Raw genomic sequence first — 21,873 nt, forward strand, 5'->3', positions numbered from 1 at the left:
AGTACATTTTCCCTTCTGTTTGTATATAACTCTAATTCTCAAGAGTCATGCATATCTACCAAGAATACATGTTTAAATTTATGGAATCTGCTTTCCTCATGGGGGAAAAAGGCTAGTTGACTGTCACGAGATTTTGTTTTCTTCTCCTGAAAATTTGTTGATTGGTTTAATATATTTAACTAACTGTGTGTGCTGTTCTTTCAATACTCCTGGGGGAATTCTCCACCAAAAAGTTAAAAATTCTGCACACTATATTTTAAAATTCTGCATGTTTTATTTGAAAAAATAACACAATATAATCATTCTGCTTTCAATTATTTTGGTAATTTATTTAAACTACAATAGAATGGATGGGGAATGCAAGTGGGGAGCATTGGAGGAAATCCCCAAACCCCCTTGCTTAATAGTAATGTAGCTAGGTTTGACCCTTTATTGCTAGTTATTAGTCAACAAATATATGCAGCCATATGCTCAATGTTACATCACAGGCAAATGAGGGCTGGGGAATCAAACTCATAATTTATATTGGCTACTGACCATCTCCAGAAAGTTCAGTATCAAATAGTTCCTGGAGCATATTTTGATAGGAAATTTTTTCAGTCCAAAAATTTAGACCAGTTCTAATCACAAAAGCTCCGTAAGAATTTATAAGGCCATACTGTCCTTTACACCCCTCTGGCAATGTGAAGGAGCCTTAAAACTTTTACACCTGTTTTATGCTCTTGTGGGAATTCACAAAAACAATGGGAACAATTCACTAAGCAGGCAGGGTGCTACGTTCTGCTCTGCCTGAGGGGACAGAGCCTGCCCCATGCCTACCTCCTCAGAAACACCCTGAAACCCTGCTCCTCCACACTGAGCATGCTGCAATAGCAAGCCAGAGGGACAGAGTATCTGTCTGTCTCTCTCTCTCTCTCACACTTGCACAATTGCCCAGTCCCTGCCTTCCGGTGGTGGTTTACGTCTCTATCGGCTGCTCCGGACACCCGATCCAACCTGCCTGTGCTGCCGGTGAGGGGTGCATGACCATTCTTGCAGCTTCCCTTTGCTTTCCCATCAGAAATCATTTTTCTGCGGGGAAGCAAAGAAATGTGTGGGGGACATGAATTCTGCACGCACACAGTGAGGCAAAATTCCCCCAGGAGTATTTCAATACTTTTTGTCTTCCCAAAATGTAAATGGCAATGTGTAAATCATTTTGAGTGCTAGTGATCTATGATGGACAACACACTTGTGTTTTCAGTTGTGTTTTTTTTCCTTTTTTATTGGTACTACCTTTAGTTTTGAATACTGGGAATCTCAGGCTACAAGGCAATCAGACCTCACAGCCTGATTTAAAAAATAAAAAACATTTCTTAATTTTTTTTAACAATAACGCAAACTATTTTGAGAGAATACTCTAAAGCAGTGGTCTAAAAATAGAATTACTTTAGCATCATTAGACCTTTGCTTCTGTTTAATGAAATTTCTCTGTAAGATTTATATTAGGTTTATGGGAAACTTTTAATAAGACTTATGCACTTTTGTCTTGTTTGTTTATTACCAAATAATCCCAATTCATATCAATTGAAGAATATATTTAATTGTATTTCCTGTATTTTTTCTAAATATGACTAAAGAAATTAAAACTTAAAAAAAAATTGTGCTTTTTTTGTAGTAGATGGGAATGTTAAAATAATCATGATAGGTTGACCATGAAAACTATGTTTACTTTCAGAGAGAACAGGAAATGAGAATGGGTGATATGGGTCCTCGTGGAGCAATAAACATGGGAGGTAGGGATCTGAAGCAAATAGGCTTCTGTAATGTAAGACTACAATTCTTTGGGACTGTACATGTTACTCATTGGTATTATACATTAGTGATGAGCTAGTAGTAAGGAAAAAACATTTTAATGATAGGTAATATAAAATCTCATCCATTTTGTTTCCGAATAACTGATTCTTGCAGTAAGTATCTATTTACTGTACTTCCATTTTATTATTTTAGTCTCTGTGTGGAAGAAAAATTTAGATATTTACAAAGTAGGAAAACAGGAGAAGGCACTGAAGATGATATCCTGAAAAATGTTGTTTGATGGAAAACATGAAACAGATTCTGCTGTTTATAATAAACATTTTGTATCTGAATACAAAAATTTAATGTATATTTAGTTAAACAGATTTAGAATAATTCCGTTCATGGCTTTGTTAGATCACTTCTTGGTGCTATGTTACTTAAGAAGTTAAATACTTGTTGGGGACTAAACTTTAATAATTTTATCCCAAGTAATAGCTGCAAATTGTCTTGCATTTTCATTGGTGCCATCAGTGATATTGTCACGGTTACAAACGTGTGTTTATTAACTGAATGTTCAGGCTACAAATATAAAACTATTTTGTGTATATATAGCATGGGTAATCACCACTTATATTTCATACTGAATCAGTCAACGTGGAAAAAGTGTTCAGTTAGACTAAGCAGAATATCTGCTTTTAAACTACACTAAATTTCAAGTAGTATATCTCTTGAAGAATCAATTCTATTAAAATATATTAATCATGAATATGTATTTTCACTGAGCTTCATAATCTTTGATTAAAACAAATCTTGAAATAAACTTGAATAGTATTCGTTAAGGAATAAAATTGTCATATCTTTCTAACTTTAAATTATGTCTGATCTGTATATCATTCATCTTATGGCTTTTAATACCTTTTGACACTTGGTAAAGAAACATTCTTTTCATTTTCAAAATAAGCTGTATTTTACATCTTCTCTATAGTGCCTTTTTAAATATAACAGGCTTGAAAAATTAAATTTGACAAGTATACTCTAAACTTGAATCATAGGTTTACATTAATATCTAATCCAAGTTCTAAATATATTAGTGTCTATTGTTATACACCAATAGAAAAAAAATTTACAACTTTAACATAACCTCATTTGCCATTAAAAATGTATCATCCAAGAAATGAATAATAAGAAATTCAAGAAGGACAGTTCAGAAAAATAATGAGCTAGAAACGTAACATACCTAAAAGACCATTAGGCTTGGATCTAATACTCAAATCATTGAATATATAATTACATTTAAAAAGGGATTCTGCTTATATTTATTAAACTGAATATTCTTCAGTTTCTTAAATAAGAGCTACAGCTTCCCACAGTGTAGCTCATAGACTTATACTAGAAAAGCATAGTCTGTTTTCTTAGTAGCGTTGCAATAGTGATGCTCTGTGCTGAAACCACAGTCCTAGTTGTATATGCACCTATTGAGTCAGCTGTGATACCAGCACTGAGCACTGCCAGTACTATAGGCAGTTTGCTGCTACTGTCCAAAGATGCATGTGTGTGCCTGTTATGACTCAAGCAGTAGTATTAGCCCCTCCCCTTTTCTTTTTCTATCTGCTAGCAGAGGATCCATGGTATGCTCACAAGGATGGATATTCCGAGCAGACTGTTCTTATGGACAGAGATGTCTGCTTCTCTCCATCCCATGAACTAGTCATGCTGATGGTTGAGTGAGAAGCTCCTTACGCTCCTCTTATTCCCTGCCCTCTAGTGCAGCATCTGTCTGTAGTGGATCAGGGAGACACTTGCCGAAGTTCACGTGGAGGAACAACCCTTCAGAACTGTGATGAGTTCACACTTTTCTTTAATTAAAGACTAGTGCCTCTCCTCCAAATCTTCTAACAGAAAGTCCTGTAGCACTTAGCCCTAGTACCACAGATCCTTTGCAAAACCTTTCCCTCCAGCAGAACTAATATAAGAGGGTCAGGGTGAGGCTGATTTTAGCACTCCTCTAGTATCAGAATCATGCACATACATCTTTGGGGGCAATGATTCACTAGTTGATCACTGTGATAACGAACAGTCAGTGCTAATAGCACAAAGGAAGTGTCATGTACGTATGTATAGTAGTAGCAGTATGATAATAGTTCTGAATGACCTATTTACAGTTAATGCATTTATTATAATTTCTTCCTAACATGAAAAGTGGTAATCTAATGAAGTATGGGAAGGACTTTACTAGGTATTTCAGTCCATCCAACATGTTTGATCCTTGGATTGTATTCACATACTACAATGATGGACATGGTGTAAAACCCTGGAATTTGGCATATTATCTTGTTTTGTTTGTCAAAGAAAATGGATACATATAGTTGGCTGAACAGGATGGATTGTCCATCTGAACAATACTGTTTCATTCCCATTCTATTTGGATTTTTTTACATTACATCTCATATGTCTAATTTACATACCCAAGTTTTTTCTTCCTTATAATGCACTTTGCAAATGTATACAATTAGTCTTACTGTATCTGCTGATTAGTTTAGTTGTTACTGACAAATGAATCATATATATGGTAGCTGAATTTTTATTATAGATAAACTTTCTGTCCACCTCAGATTGCTGTTTCTTTAGTTTTTGCTTCTACTTTCTTACCTCTTATTGTTCTAACAATGGATCAAAAGTTTTAATGGTTTAGTGTTAAATGTTCCATTTGTTTTGTTGTATCTTCTTAATTTCAGAATCTATTGATATTTATAATATTAGCCATAAATCTCTTTACAATCCTTTTCTTAACTTTCCACTATCCAATACTTCTGTAAAAGACCACATTTTAAAAAGGATTGGAAAACCTAGGGTTTCAGTATTGCAATTGATTTGTAATATGGAATAAAGTAAAGTGTTGCCTTTTCTGATGTAAGGTGCTTGAAACCTAAATAGAAGAACAGGAGTACTTGTGGCACCTTAGAGACTAACAAATTTATTAGAGCATAAGCTTTCGTGGACTACAGCCCACTTCTTCGGATGCATATAGAATGGAGCTCTCAGAACTGGATACTCTCATAAGAAACCAACCTTCCACACAAACTTCCTCATGGATAGACTTTACAAAAACTAGACAAGCCATTTACAAGACAAACTTTGCCTCTCTACAAAGGAAAAAGGACACTAAACTATCTAAACTGCTACATGTTCCATTCTATATGCATCCGAAGAAGTGGGCTGTAGTCCACGAAAGCTTATGCTCTAATAAATTTGTTAGTCTCTAAGGTGCCACAAGTACTCCTGTTCTTCTTTTTGCGGATACAGACTAACACGGCTGTTACTCTGAAACTTGAAACCTAAATGGCTAAGTTGTGTAAAAGTTGGCCAGTTGCAAATTGACTAATTTTTCTTGTCTATTGTAATTGTGTATATTACTCACAAAATATTAATACATTTAGTAAACTTTTGTGCAAAACCAGTAGAAGTACATTTATTTGCATACCGTGAGGTTCTCAAATTAAAGGAAGAAAATGTTTTCGTTCAGAAAGCAAGTTGTAGAATAAAAAACATTTGAGCAATAACTTGAAAATGAAGATCAATTTAAAAGTAGATTGAGATAAATGTACAGTCTCAAAGAATAAAAGCAACTTTTATATTTCAAGTAATGGAAGTCTTGTATAGTTGGTTTCTTAAATATTATAAATTGTTTGTTGCTTCTTGTAAAATTCAGATAGGACAGCTCTAAGTATAGATTGTTTTGCATAGATGCGTTTAGCCCAGCACCTGCTGGTAACCAAGGTCCTCCTCCAATGATGGGTATGAATATGAACAACAGAGGAACTTTACCTGGCCCTGCACTGGGTCCTGGTCCTTCCATGGGACCAGAAGGAGCTGCAAATATGGGAACACCAATGATGCCAGATAATGGAGCAGTGGTAATGTATCATTATAAAACTTAATTACTTTGAACAGTTGTCATGTCTCATGGCATATCTTTTGCACCAAAGTTAACTTCACACTAAAGTGACTTTATAGTATCACATATTTTCAATCTAGTGATGATACTTACCTGACAACATTTTTAGGAAGTTTTTAAAAAAAATGTTTTGGGTCTGTTAAAAGCAACTGATAGGTAAATCTTTGATATGCTTAAATTAAATATTTTTGCACAAAGAGAATCTTTTTCACTTTAAAATCTGTTGAGGATATAAACTAGGAATATTGAAAATCCAGAATTAATTTCCCCCCCGGAACAGGGATGATTATCTTCAAATGGAAATTTAGCTATTAGTGGACCAGTCTTCTAAGAAGTTGTCTGGTCCTTACTTAGTCTAAAATTGTCACTTGTAGTAGAACTGTGAATGTAAAACCTATCATGTGAAAATACATTTAATCTAGCAAAATCTTAATTTTCTTATAGGGTATCCTGCATGTGTTAAATATACTTAAATCACTACACCTCTACCTCGATATAACGCTGTCCTCGAGAGCCAAAAAATCTTACCGCGTTATAGGTGAAACTGCCTTATATCTAACTTGCTTTGATCCGCCGGAGTGTGCAGCCCCGCCCCCGTGGAGCACTGCTTTACCGCGTTATATCAGAATTCGTGTTATTTTGGGGCGTTATATTGGGGTAGAGGTGTATATTATGTTACCTGTTCTCTATTCTGTTAGTTATGAAACTAAAATGTATTTATTAATTTTACTCTATGAGGTTTATTTTTCAATAACACCAAATACAATTGTGATTAAAGATGTACATAGTGTGAAGATATCTTGGTGTAAAATACTTTTAAAAATTATTTTAGTATATAAACACATTATTACAAAGGCACTGGCTAAAGCACCCATAAGAGTTATGGCGGTGATTACATATCATAGTAGAATAGTTACACCAGCAAAAATTATGTGGAATAATTGATGTACCAGGCTAGGAAAAGTCCTATTGTCCAGAAGTTCAGGGTGACCAAAAACCTGGTCTGGACAGTTGGAATTTACTTACTGAACAACAGAAGAGCTCGTGGCCTGCACTTAAAAGGGATGGTTATCTTGGCTTTGCCCATTAACCAATGCACCCTCTTTTCCTATCTAATATCTTTTGGAGAGAAACAACCATTTGTTTTTAATAACTTTTTAATATTACATATTTTCTGTGTTTCTGGGTGAGTGCATGTCTGAGGGGATGTTCTGGTGGCACTATATGAAGAGTAGAACAGGCAGCTTACAGTATTCCATGATCGCTTTGCTGGAGCACTGAAATGTGGCTGAATTTTTTCCTTCCTCTATCTGTCTCCTCAAAGGAAAATTAACTTGAGGAAACAATACATCACTGTCTGATTTGGAGAGGTAGATGCTGAGAAGAATGCATGCTCCTTCAATACTAGACTCACATTTTTGGCTTAGTGCATAATGTGCACTGAACCTAATCTTTTCTAGTGAGAATGGAGAACCTCTTTCACCTTCAGGACTTTTACTATCAGTGCCCCAAGATAACAGACTGTTGCTGGTAACTACTGCACTGATTAAATGGGCCTTTCATGCATTTGCCGAAGTTTTGGCTTCATTGTGCTCACTGAAGTCATCTTCTCCAAACTGGTTTCTTACAGAGGGAGAGCAAAGGAGAAAAAAGGGTATATTAACTATTGCAGTGATTCAGCAAAACTGTTGAATACAGAAAAGTCCTTATTCTGCTTGCTCAGTTCACCTCTAGAACACACCCTTAGGGTTGCATAATAAAAACTGCTGGATATAATGACGTGTCAGCTTGACCAGCCTAAAGCTGAAAATTAAAACTGCTGACATTTCGAATGAAATGGGAGTTTAAAGAGCAGATTAAGTGGATGATTTGCTCATCTGGCCCTCTAATTTTAATAATTCCTCTTTTGGCTTTGCTCAGACATTTGGGTTTTTTTTGTTAGATGGTGAAAAGAATGTAGCTGGCTAATCCTTGTGTTCTCCTCAAAGGACTGTAATAGAGTATTTTCTGTTTGGTGGGTACAAGAAAACAGAGAATGGGGGATGGAGGGAGGGGAATCCAGTTTTCATTTTCAACTTCAGATGGACATGCACCTAGAATTTTTTTTTAAGTGCAGGTCATATCAACATCTTGTTATTGATGTACACCTATAACCATAATTTCATTTAAAATAAAACACCTCACTTTGGCTTCCATAACTGTTGGACAGCCATATTTTCTTCATCACAACTAAATTTAAGATCCAGATTGTCATTGGAAAAATCACTTTAAAATGTCCTAGCTTGGCTCAGACCTTAGACCATAGATACTTAATAGTCATAGTTCATTTTTCAGTCTAGAAGTAGAAACCCTAATTAAAATACCCATCATTAGCTTATAATTATCTGAAAATTAAACCAGCAGTAAGAATTACATTATTAGGAGTATGGGAACTTTGCATTAAACAAGTCATTCTTTCATGTCTGGGTATATTCAGTGTTGGCAAATCTGCGTTGATTAGAAACAAGATTTTATTGAAAGTACTGTTATATTTTAAAATTAAATACCTGTGTAAATAATTATCTCCCAAAAATTACCTAGAAGGGTAAAAAACGGAGCACTGCAGTGTTAAGAATTAGGGGCTAGATTTTCAGAAGTGGTTAGCACCCAGAATCTGGCCACTTCATTTAGGTGTCTAAAGGGGCTGAGCTCTTTCAGAAAGTCTGACCCAATATGTAACAGTACATATTATATCCACATCATATTTAGATAAAACTTTTAAAATGTTAGTGACTAGAGTCCTTATCTTGCAAATGCTTATGTTTAAATTCGAGTACTTAAGCCCCAATTCTGCAAATATTTATACATCTAAGAGAAGACTTTTAAAGGAGGATTATGGTACCCACATCTGTATTAGTTTATATTTAACTTTAATATGGTTCAGGGAGATAAATAAAATGTGGCCTAGAACACTAATCTGATTTTTATCTTACATCTGTATTTCAAGTTGGGCTACATTTAAATCTGTCTGAAGAGACTTAAATGTATAATATTCTCTGATGGGAGAAGCTTTATTCCTTGAGTCAATAATCTTTGGAAACATTGAAGCTACAACTCACAATCTCATTTTTTTTCTACTTTGACAATGCTTCAGTTTCTGAACAAGCTAGTGAATACAGGAGCATTAAAATACGGGAAGATTCACATAAAATGTTTGCTTCCTGTCTTCTAATAGACTAAAAAAATATGCTTACTGTTACATGGAGGATAAGTACAGCTTTGTGGAGAGGCAAGCTTTAGAGTGTAAATTTAAATTATATATTCTGTAGAAGTGGTTGCTGATACAGTCTGAGTGGGATGCAGCTCTTTAGTATTTATTTGTTTAATGTACCTTTGTCTTAATTTTACAAAGTTGGAGCATAGCATTTAATAAGCTTTTATTTTCAGCTCCTTTTTGAATAATAACTAATTTAATTGCTCCTTTCTTCCTTCTATGTATGATCCTGATTCTCCTGGACTATCTGCCGAACTTCATGACAACACCACTTGGGGTTTTGCCATATTTGTTATAATTTACATTTGGCGCATTCCAAATGGACTTAATATTCATTGTATGTTGTTAGCATAATGAGAGATTCCCACAAGGAGGCCCATCACAGATGGGTTCACCTCTGGTTAGTAGAACAGGCTCCGAAACTCCTCAACCGCCAATGAGTGGTGTAGGTGCCGTGAGTGGTGGACCTGGTGGCTTTGGTAGAGGAAATCCAGGGGGCAACTTTGAAGGACCTAACAAACGTCGCAGATATTAAAACTTTCTTTCATTCCTTACTGTTTAGAAAATGCAGTACAAATATCCGGTGGTATGCCTTTATAATTTTTAGCTGTTATCTGGAAAGCAGTTTTATTGTTAATGTAGTCTTTAAAACAATTTCTTTTGTAATTCCTAAACTTTTTTGTATTCCATATTAGGCTTTGTAGTGTAGAGCAAAAATAATGCGCATCATTATGTAAGTCAGCTGTGTTTGTGACTTCCATAAAATATCAATGTGTGACCATGCTGTAAAACTTGTGCAGTTATTTGATCACAATAAAATATAAAACAAATTACTTAAAAGGATTTTGGAAATGTTATTACAAATACTGATGGGGAATTTTAAGTTTAATTGTAAATAGCTTCATTTTCATTCATCTTATTACTTAGGAATTCCCACCTTAAGTGTGAAGAAAATTCCATACTTAATCAACTGTAAATGTGTGTGGAAATAGAACTGTAAGTTTCAATACATGTTATGAATACTTGTTATAACAAGTGATTGAAGCTAATGCAACTTTTGAATGGTATCCCATTATATATAAACCCTTAATGATCTGTAAAAACACTGTTAACCTATTTCTCACCTTCCTTGTACGAATTTAGTCACAATAGGATTGTCAACAAAATATGTTGTGTTGAATTTTTCAAATAAATATTTTGAACCTTGGAAAATAACTTCTATCAGAAGGTAAATCTTTACCTGTGCTTATTCATTCATAAAATGCAACAAATGGTATTAAGGATACTTGACACAAAATAAGGTTTTATAAAAATTAAGTTGTAATTTCTGTGCATTTGTGAAATATGGTGAGCATTAGTGAATAGTGTTAAAGTATTCTGTTATAACAGATAATGCTGCATTATTTACGTTTAGTTTATTTAAGGCCTTTTACTAAGTTACACACTGGGCAAATGTGTTTCCCCTTCTAGCAGCTGGTCCATATAGCAAATAAGAATCTTCTACCAATGGCTTGTAAGAAGACACTATCAGTATTAGTGACTTTCCATGTTTATTTCAGAGGGGGAAATCATCTTTGTTTTTCCAATTTATTATTGCAATTACTGATATTTGCCTCCAGTGGAGCATCAAGTATTTTTTATTTAGAAATAACTAAATCTTAATACCAGTTATTCTAGATTTTGAAATGAATAATTACAATTTGATCATTTAATTAAATTTATTCTGGATAAAAATGATTTATCGAAGTGTAAGACTTAAAACCCACACTTCCAGCACAAGTACCAGAGAGCAAGTAATGTGACAGAATTATTGGGAAAGTCTGTTATGATAAACAACTGGAACGACCTATTAGATTATCTAGTCCTCTGTAAAGGCAAGTGGGTCTAAATCTTGGCTGCCTTGTACTTTTTTGTCACTTTCGCCTGTGCAAAATGGGTATAAAATCCTACCATTTTGATTTGGGATGATTTGCACCCATTTTGCACAGGTAGAACTGACTACATGGGGATTTGTGTACACACAAGTTGCACTGGTTTAAAGGTATGGTGTTACACAGATTAAGTTAAACACATTTAATTCAACATCATATCTTTTAGATAAATCAGTGCAAGAACAGGCCAAGGGTACAGGACAGCTGATAATTGGGCCCAAAGGCTCTATGTCATGTAAACTTTCGATACAGAGGTGTGGTGATCTTGTTGAATTTCTTTGTAAATAAATGGATAACCATTTAAAATTAGTAGTAGTGCTGGGAATTGAAAAATACTTTTATACACACCGTGTTATTGAGTTGCTTAAGGGAGATATTAACTGATTGCCACAAACATAACACAAAAATCAAGAATACTGCTCAGCAAATTTACAGCTTGTAATTTATGACCGGTATAGCTAAATCCATTAGCAACTTCCTTTCTCTTAGGCTAGTGCTGTATTTTGTCTAACAGCACAAACTTGATTCAGTTTCTTACAGTTTGCTATGCAAAACGATTAGTTTGGTTAAAAGTTTGGTATATTTTGGTTGCATGCTACAAATTGCAAAAAAGAATACCCATTCTTAGAAGTAAGCTGTGCCCAATTTACTGAGCATATTATCCTTAAACTTAACACGGTGAGAAACATTACTACTTGTCCTTAAATTAAATGTAAAAGCTTTCCTAGTTGGCACTCATTCATGATGGAAAATGACATTTGTAACAATTGTAGGGGACCAGTGTTGGAGATTAACTTTATCCCATCCTTTCAGGCTGCATTAGTTGAAGATTGCAAATTTGCCTAAAGATTAAGAAATATATTATTTTACATTTAATCTGGCCAATGGTAAATATTTTTCAAGTGCTTGTTTAAATTTATAATTTGAATGAGAGGCATAGTGAGATCTTCATCGATTGATAAAGATCCAAGAGTTTTTTGTTGTTGTTTTTTCTCAGTACGGGGTTTCATTCTGAGTGTCCTGGCCAAATCCTTATGTATTATTCAGACTCTTGTATGGCCATCGTAACTGTAGTATCTGAACATCTTCCAGAAGCACATAAAGCAGTGTAACAAGAATCTGTCATGTGGTTCGTTCTTTTTTTCTTCTTCCACAAGGAGAAATTGTCTTTTTTCAATATGTGGTGTTACACTGATTGTACTGTCTTTATTAGCAAAAGTTAGGTCAAAGAAACACCTTGTACTTAGAAGTGAGGTTTATGGTACATTTCAATTCCTGTGGGAGTTAGTTCCAGTGTCTTGAACTGGTCCCCCCAAAAAAGTCTCCACACCTTTTGTGGTGGGTAGTTCCGTGGTGCCTGAGGAGTATAGCTGTTGTCTGCTGTATGTGTGCCCGAACAATAGTGATTTTATGTGAACTTTTAGGTATCCTGGGCCAAAACCATTGATTGCCTTAAAAATAACATAGATCTTGAATTTGACACATTATTCTATGAGAAGCTATCTTAGAGAATAGAACAGGTTTGAAGTGTGTGCAATACCTGGGTTGTTGAGACAGGCTGACGCACTCTGTGCCACCTGGAATTTCCTGAATGCTGACTGCTTCATGCCCAGGAAGGTATCATTCTCTAGTCCTTTGGGAAGATGATAAAAGCAGGTATAACTAAGGCCAGCTGTAAAGTGGGGGTCCTAAAGTATCTGTTTAAAATGGTAAGTAGAGATGGCTAAGGCTGCTGGTGTGTTGACGGCCTGTCATGCTTATCAGTGTTGTCTCATTGTTTTCTTTTACTACCCTGTCTATCCGTCTATTGTCTCTTGTTTTATACTTAGATTGTAAGCTTTTGGAGGCAGGGACTGTCATTTTGTTCTGTGTTTTTGCAACACAATTGGGTCCTGCTTCATGACTATGGCTCCTAGGCTCTACGGTAATATAAGCAATAAATAGTAATAATATATATATTTATTCTGTAAAGGAAATGAGAATTTATGTAATTCACATAATAGTTGTCTACTGTAATGCCCTTGCATTATACATGAGGAATCAGAAAGATGTTCCTGAAATTTCTTCCCACAATGACTTAGTTTATCTTCCTGTAGTGTTGTCCAGAGGTTTGGACGGCATTAACATTCTATTTAAACAAGTCACAAAACTTGGGCGAAACTACCACACTTTTCATTTTGATAGAATACAACAAACTTGAGAGATTTTGGAGTCATTGAAAGCTATTCTCTGTACTATTGTGCTGAAAACTCTGGAAAGAAAAGGAAAGATAGCATCCATGCAGAAGAGGACACAGTACATATGTACAGGATTTGGAAGAAATATTTCAATTATTCTTATTGTAACACAACTTTTCCCAATTATCACAGGCCTTGATGCATGACAATGTGTGGCATGCAGATGCCACATTTGAGTCTCAGTTACTTTGGTTTAAGGAGGACTATCTGGTGTACATATTGCGACTTTGATTTTCATTTTTTAGTTCATTACTATTTAGTACCTACCTGCCCAGCTTTCTGGTTCTTAGAAAAAATATTTTTTTTATTTGGAAATTAATTTTTGTGATTCAGATCCACTAGGCTGGATTTCTCACAAAACAAAATATTTAGAAGAACATCCTGAAGACCTGTCCAGATGAGTGAAAGTTCCTGAACCTATCATGCTTTTTTATTGGCTACATGTCTTTCAGACAGAAGAGATCCAGTCGGACATAGAGATGCAATAAAAGTTGAAACTAAATTTTCTAAATGACTGACCTTTTCTCCTAATTTACCATTTTGAATATTGTACTAATAAGAATATTGTACTAAGAATGTGTCCTCCTGAATATAATACAAGCTTTGTAATAAGATCAAGTAATCTGAATAGAAATTAAAAATATGAAGTTTTTACATAGCTCACTGACATAATTACTTAACTCATTATAACATATACTCTTTTGTTTCAGCCCTACTCTTAAAGATATTTTTCAATATATTTCACTGTTGCCCCTTACCTCATCTTCACTTTTATTTCTTAATCATCTTCCTGGCTTGAAAAAATAGAACCATTTTAATTGGCCTTTCAGTTGGTTTCAAATAGTTTTTGTGAAGCACTACTTTCTTAAATAATTCTTGTATTCTAACTGGAAATAACTTCAGGAGTTATGAGAGACACAGCAGTAACTGTGTGATAGAAAGTAGGAAGTCCATTGTTAAAACGTGCTCCATACTTGCAAAAGTAATGCACTTTTTTAGAAGAGGTATGCTCATCTGACTTCTGCTACATAATGCAAGAGCTAGGTAAGATGTGATAATATTACTATGATTTGTCTGTGATGGGGAATGGGAAAATTTTATGTAATGAGCAGGTTGTAGGAAAGCAACTTTTTGATACAACTGTTTAATCTACTATGTATATGTTATGTTTATACAACAAGGAGAATGAAAATTCCTTTGAAGTTCTGTTGGCACATTTTAGACAAATTGTGAAGTAGGCTTCTGAGTCACAAAGTGAAATAAGTGTCTTGTATCTTCTTTCTAGGTTACCAACTATCATATGTTACCTTTATAGCAAATGTCTCAGAGACTTTTCATTATTTAGATTCAATAATTTTTACTAAAATCCATTTGAAATGATATGTACAAATGTAACAGAGAATTGCATAAAGAAACTTGCGGTATTACTTAATCTTGTCTATAACTTGTATTGAATGTGTAATTTTGATTCTTGTAACTCTCAACATAAATGATAAACTTCTTATCTTTTATGGATTTTTTTTAATAGCAGGGAATGTCTTCTCACCAATGCATTGTGCTGATATGAAGAATTAAAGCATAAGTTTATCAATAGATTTTTTCATAAAACATCTATAATCTTAAAAGCCTCATTTCAGCTATATAAATTTCAGAGCTTCATTTCACTTCTGTGACAATCCATGAGATGTGATACTTTTACCATGATTAATCAATCCATGACGAACTTTTAACTAGTAAAACGTCTGTTGTAACTTTCTTAAATATAATAAACTGAATTTTGAATTCTGTCATGAACAATACTTATGAATACATTCTGAACATACAGAAAGAAACCTTTAATATAGATACATCTTTTGTCTGCGTTTTCAGAAGGATAGATTTAATAGGTCTTTTCCATCTTAAATGTACTTTTATCTACAGTAAAAGGTAAAATCAGATTTAAAGTTTATATTTTAAAGCATTTTTTATGTTCCTGTTTTATAGAACGGTTCTACATTTGTCATGCAGCATTAAACAGCTGGTTGACATGGTGAAAAATCCCTTTGTCTTTTGTGCTGTCCCATTAATAGGAACAAAATGCTGTTGTAATCTCCAGCAGTAATCAGAACAAACATAACCTTGGTATTTCATGCACAGACATCTGTGAGTTAATATATTTTTTACTTCCTTTACTGGTGCGTAGTGAATTTATTGATCCAAAAAATTCTAACTGCCTAATTATTTTAGTGCTTTCATATCTAACTCTTGTAGATCTGACCACTGTCAGAAGACAGGATACTGGGTTAGATGGACCATTGTCTGACTCCGTGTGGATGTTCTTGTGTAGTACATTGCTGTGTCATTTGATTCCTTTGTTGACTGAGGGTACTTATTTCTGCTATCCTGCTGGATGTGGGGCATAAGTGTTTTTAATTTTTTTTTAAATGTGGTGAATATGGGGATATTGTTATTGCCCCAATGAAAAAGATTGAATATCTTGAGAATAACATAAGCACAAACAGTTCTGTGTGTAAACTGCAAAAAGTGAAAAATAAACAAACATGCAATGAAAATAAACCAGGGCTGTGGTTTAATTTTGTATTTATATCAAATATACCACCATATACTTTTTGAAGTTTGTCATACATGAAAGTTTATAGGGGAAAAAAATTGAACCAATTACTGTCGGGGATACTTTTCCTGTTAGTTTCTAAAATATTTGGTTACATTTAAAAAAAGTTCTTACACATCACTCTTAAGGGGCTGGTGGATCAGACTGAGTTTTATGGCTGAAAGTTTTTTGCCCACAAGAGTAACAAAAGATTCAAAAAATGTAATTTGAACCCTCTCACTGTCATGTCCAAATAGTATGGAATATAAGACTATCCCTACTGACCTTACTATAGTTGAAAAAAATGTGAACAGAATGGGGTACAAGAATATAACTTGGCAGTTAACAAATTTTAAATCTGGATACTGAATAGAGCTGGGATGTTTTGTAGCCAGGGTCTGCAAATGCCCAAGCCCAACTCTTCAGCCTATAAATTCTAATCATATGGTTAAAGGGGAAACTACAATATTATTTCAAGTGAGGGTGTTTGAAAGAGGCAAACTAAAGATAAGTAAAATTTCAGCTTTCTGCATACCCATACAAGTTTAGCAGTTAACCTAGGTAGCAGGGAAAATGTTATCAATAGTCTGAGCCATAGAAGATTTAAAAAGGATACATTAATGTTCATTATAAAATAAGTTATTTCTATGGCTAATTATCCTTACTCATTTTGAGCTCCCCGCTATGCCTGCTCTCTTGGTTTTCTTAGTATCCATACTGGCTACATTAATTCTTTGATTAGTGAATATTAATACTTCCTCTGGGGTTAAAAAGATATGTTTGACTGGCATATTTTAATCAGACTATTGGATCTATGATTATTGTTTTACAGTTTTTCTATTTTGTTATTTCCCAGGGAGTTAAATCAGACATTTTACTTACAAACATCTCAAATGTCTATAACCACCCTCCCCAGCATCATCTGCGTCCGCCATCCATGTTGTTACTTCCCTCCTCTTTTTCTTTAGTACTTCATATTTTAAAAAAATATTCTCTGGCTGGAATTGTGCTCCTGGCAAGCCTAGATATTTGTCTAGCATAAAATTGAAAGAGTTCCATGTAAACCAGCTACTTCACTGTCAAAATGTACTTCCAATACAGTCCAAACATAAGTGTCCTCATAAACTGCTAGTACGTGTGCTTCATGTAAAGATTTTTCTGTTAATTAGAAATGATTAAGCAACATTGACGTCTAAAGTGTAAATATTCATAGATCAGCCTAGATAGCATGAGTGAGCTGCTTATCAGCTATTACTAATTTTTATTTCTGGGTAGATCTTCCATCTGTTTGACTGAAACTGTAAGAAAGCTGTTTTCAGTCATAGGTAAGAAGCTTTTTGCCTGTAAGTGTCCTCTGTCCACAGTAAATAAATATTTCATGAGTAACTGCCAACTTTGTGTGTTAATCTTTTTCTGGTTCAGCACCTATTGTGCAATAGAAACTATGAAAATAAATAAATAAATATTCATTGCTATCATGTCCCGTTTAAGTGTCTTTTCAGTACTTTCAGACAAATACTTGGCTTAGAAATGAGTGGATGAGAAATGAGTTGGGAGTTTCAGTCCCATTCTTCATCTTCAAATGTCCACATTACAGAAAAATCATAAGTGGTACTGTTAATGTCAGTCTCAGCAGAGGTCAAGAATTGAAGGTGGGGAGCAGGGGTCGGCAACCTTTCAGAAGTGGTGTGCCGAGTCTTCATTTATTCACTCTAATTTAAGATTTCGCATGCCAGTAATACATTTTAACATTTTTAGAAGGTCTCTTTCTATAAGTCTATAATATATAACTAAACTATTATTGTATGTAAATAAGGTTTTTAAAATGTTTAAGAAGCTTCATTTAAAATTAAATTAAAAGACAGAGCCCCCCAGACCAGTGGCCAGGACCCGGGCAGTGTGAGTGCCACTGAAAATCAGCTCGCGTGCTGCAGGTTGCCTCCCCTGGTGTGGAGAGTTAATTAACTTAACCTATAAATGGTCCCTCCAGAATTTGCTTGTGTGCTAGCTGTGGGAGCTTGCCTATTCACTGCCTGCACTTTTATTCTATCTGTGGGGGAAAAAAAGCTTTGATATTTAAAGTTCGCAATATATTATTTGTCAAGAATGCTAAAATTCATGTGAAATAATTTTTTGTGTAAGAAATATAGTAATGTTAAGAAATAAATGGTTCATAGACTCCAGGCCAGAAGAGATCATTGTGATCATCTAGTCTGACACGATATGTATTTAATCACTTAGGGGGATAAAGTATATAACAGGTAAGATACAGTTTTAATCAGTTTGAAGCAAAAACATTTAAAGGAAAAGTTACAAGAGGAGAACGGAGTATGAAGCAATAGTTTTATGTCCTCTATTTTTGATGCAATTTAAACTTCAGACTCCTAGAATTTACTGCATTATCAGTAACTGTTCTGCATCTGAACCTGTTTTGGAATAACCAGTGCTGTTCCAAGTAATACAAAGAATAATATTTTTGATTTAGTGTTGGGCAATGTGATTTTCACTTTTCAAAGTACAATATTTAGAGATCAGAAATCTAATTTATAAGAGAATTACAATAGTATATCAACTTGTAAATTATTACAATAATCACATTAACAAATATTAATATTTTAAGTATTTTGATTTACAGTAATGAGTGATATACAATTTAACTTCATGTTGGCATGAGCTGTGAATATTCTTGTAGAACCTTTATAATGTCAAATTTATAAATTGTGTAAATTTGTTAGTCTCTAAGGTGCCACAAGTACTCCTGTTCTTCTTTTTGCGGATACAGACTAACACGGCTGCTACTCTGAAACCATTTATAATGTCAGTTTACTGTTGCCATGTTATGTCCATCTGATGTCTCTGATTTTATGTTTGCATTTTTGCATTAATACAATTTCAGCACAATTAACTGATATACACTGTATCCAGTGTACATACATCCTACTCACCCATAGTTTTGAATGTTAATATACCAGTATGTTATCAGGTTGTTAGAGCATTTATTTCAACTCTCCTACTAGGACTTACTGTACTAGTAACTGAGGTTTTTCTTGCTAAACTTGCTTTCCTTTTTCCTTTGAACAATGTACATTTTGTGGATGTTGAATCTATTGTACCTGAGGATGGATAAAACATTGATTATTTAAAAAGTCAGATTTGTATTTAAAATGGATTTTTAAAAATTAAATTTATACATATTTTTTTAAAAAACAAACCTATTTAAAGTTGACAACTTACGTTAAGCTAGTATTACCAATTTTATCAACTCTTTAAGTTTTAAAAACACCTTATACAAGTAAAATAATGGAGCCAGACTGGATGAATGTTCCTCACTAGATACATCTCTCAAGTCTTCCAATAAAAAAGTGAGGTCAGAGTTAGGATTAAAACAATCCCTGCCTTTCATTCTCCAAAATACAATCCTAGACTGTGTTGACATCTATATTTATTATAATTTTAGTTTATATAAGATCTTGGTGGTGATAGGGCTTTTTCTGGTCATTTGCTGTTACAAGATTTTATACTGCCTTCACATGAGACAGAGCAGAAATAAGTCTTAATTACCACTTACCCTGTTTCCCCGAAAATAAGACATCCTCCGAAAATAAGGCCTACTTACAGTTTTGCCTCTCGTTGTAATATAAGGCATCCCCCCGATAATAAGACCTCCCCGATAATAAGGCATCCACCGATAATAAGGCATTTTTCATTTCTGAAAAATAAGACATCCCCTGAAAATAAGACCTAGCGCATCTTTGGGAGCAAAAATTAATATAAGACACTGTCTTATTTTCGGGGAAACAGGGTAAGAGTAAACCTGTTAAAGGTGAGCAGGAATATGAATGTAGAGTGAAGGAAGCATAAAGTTCATTGAAAGATTTGCTATTTTAGCACCACTTGGGGGGAGACTGATGTCACAAGAACAAACCATGCTGTAATATTGATAACAGCTTTATGTTCTATTCAATTTCCAAACAAACCAATGTATTAAGTTAAACAAGTCTGTAGATTTCATTTGCTCTTATGACTCAGCCTGAGATAAACTTCTGAATTGAAAACTGTGTGCCCTCATAGCAGAGAAATTTTCAAGATGGATCGCAATGCATGCTAAATTATACTAGAATCAAACATAAGATTGAAGAGCATTCCTTGTTTTGCATGATGGCAGTATACAGTGAAGGTTAGAAAAAGATAGCTATTAAGCATTAGCTCTCACTTCACTGTCTATTTTACATACTGCTTCATATATATGTTTATTTTAAATGTATAGTCGACACTTTTTTGAGTAGTGTCCCTGTATGTGCTCCACTTCAGGTGCACCTGAGCCCTATGCCTTTGATTGACCATTTTTGGTGGTAGTGCCTGTTCTGTCTGCTCATTTACACCGCACACATTCTCATGCCTGGTGCTGAGGCTATATGGGGCTGTGTAGGCAAACTGCCCTCGGTTCCTTCAGAGTTTCCTTTGGCATCTACTGTGTGCCTGTTCTCTTAATATTTAGCTTTTTCTCACTTAATTACCTTATAGTGATAGTTGTTGGAACAATTGTTCCCTTTGGGGTTTTTTCCCGTAAAAAAGCCAAGTGTTTTATTCACAGAGACAGTTATATAGTTCAGAGATTTTCTCCTTCCAGGGGTTAAATTTTCATTAGTTTTTCTTGGGCCTGCTGGGCTCCCATTCAAGAGGTGCCTCTCCTATGGTGAGGCTATTCCAATAAGTGATGGACATTCTAAGTGCCTCTGCTGTCTGGATGATACTTGTATCCCCAGTAAGTGCAGGATCTGCACTTCCTTCAAAGATAGATTTAAAAAAAAATAGAGAAAGTAAGTATCAACTCCTAATGTTGGAACAAGCTCTAGGTCCTGCTTTGGATGTAGGAGTGGAGGAGACACCCCTCCCCCCCCACATAGAACTCCCAGTATAGCTAGTGCTCCGTTCACATCAATGTCTCAGTCACTGGAGGTAGATGGTACTATGGCATAGAGTACATGTATGGTCCTTATCTACATCTGGCTCTTAACGAGGAGGAAAGGAATAAATCTGATGCGCAAATATGGCTATTTAAATTATAACAAATTATATTATTTAACGAGCATCTGCCAGAAGAACATCAAGACCAATTTAAATCCATTATACAAGAGGGTCAGCTCCTGGCAAAGACATTACTCCAGGCCCCCTGGGATGGGGCACATAAGACAGCATAGTCTGAATCCATTGCAGTGGTTATGAGAGGAGCATCTTGGCTATAGCTGTCGGGCTTTCCACGAGAGGTTCATAGTACTGTCGAATCCCCTTTCACAGTTGCAGTCTCTTTGCAGACTTGATGGATGCATCTCTCCACATTTTAAGACTCAAGAACCACACTGTGATCCCTAGGGATTTAAAGATCTGTAAATAAAAGATTTAGTAGGTCTGGTACTGCACAAAGAGCATACCAAGCCCTGTATTCAACATTCCATAGGCGAGGGATATTCAATTATTTTTTGTCAAGGTTCACATTTCTCGGTGAAGGTATAGTAAAAGTCCAGTCTGCAGAGAAAATAATAAAAATAGGTAAATAAAAAATTTGGGTCTATACAAATGCGTCTGGCAGTCTGGATTTGGTACATAGTCCGCCTGTTTGACTACCTCTGCCCTAGACCCTTTGAACCCACAGCTAAGAGATGAAGATCAGATGTTATGTCCACCAAATGACAGTTTTGATGGTTTGGTTGAGAGTCTCAACCATCCAATCAACAGACTGGAGGGTGGAAGCCAATTTTAGACTTCAGGGCTCTTGACAAATATGTAAAGCAACAAAAATTCAGGATGGTGACCCTGGCAGCAATAATTCCTTCATTAGAAGTAGGAGATTGGTTTGCAACTTTCAACCTACAAGAAGCATATTGTCATGTCACTATTCACCCTTTTCATTTTTCTGATAACAACACTACCGATACAGGGTGCTCCCTTTAGGCCTATCTTCGGCACTGAGGATATTTTCAAAGATTCTGGCAGTAGTTGCCGCTCACCTATGTCATTTGGGTATACTCGTTCTCCCATCCTAGACAATTGGTTGATCAGGGGCGGATTGTATCAGGAAGTGTTGATGCCAGTGAAGATCATGTGTTCCCTGTTTCACAGCCAGGGCC

At 35.0% G+C, this 21,873-nt stretch overlaps 1 protein-coding gene across 2 annotated transcripts in view; it reads left to right on the forward strand.

The window, feature by feature from the left end:
- PSPC1 (paraspeckle component 1) overlaps positions 1 to 21,873 on the forward strand; it is a 95,446-nt gene that overhangs the window by 53,798 nt on the left and 19,775 nt on the right. Inside the window, exons 7-9 of one of the 2 annotated variants that reach the window (XM_054015501.1) lie at positions 1,718 to 1,775; positions 5,524 to 5,693; positions 9,337 to 10,221. The exons of the other annotated variant lie outside the window; for it this stretch is intronic. Of the exons in view, the coding sequence (XP_053871476.1) occupies positions 1,718 to 1,775; positions 5,524 to 5,693; positions 9,337 to 9,522 (414 nt within the window). The 3' untranslated portion in view covers positions 9,523 to 10,221. Of the gene's footprint in view, positions 1 to 1,717; positions 1,776 to 5,523; positions 5,694 to 9,336; positions 10,222 to 21,873 lie in introns of those variants that run through there. 2 annotated transcript variants of the gene reach the window in all.

This window comes from Malaclemys terrapin, chromosome 1 (assembly GCF_027887155.1).
Source record: "Malaclemys terrapin pileata isolate rMalTer1 chromosome 1, rMalTer1.hap1, whole genome shotgun sequence".
Lineage (NCBI taxonomy): Eukaryota > Metazoa > Chordata > Testudines > Emydidae > Malaclemys > Malaclemys terrapin.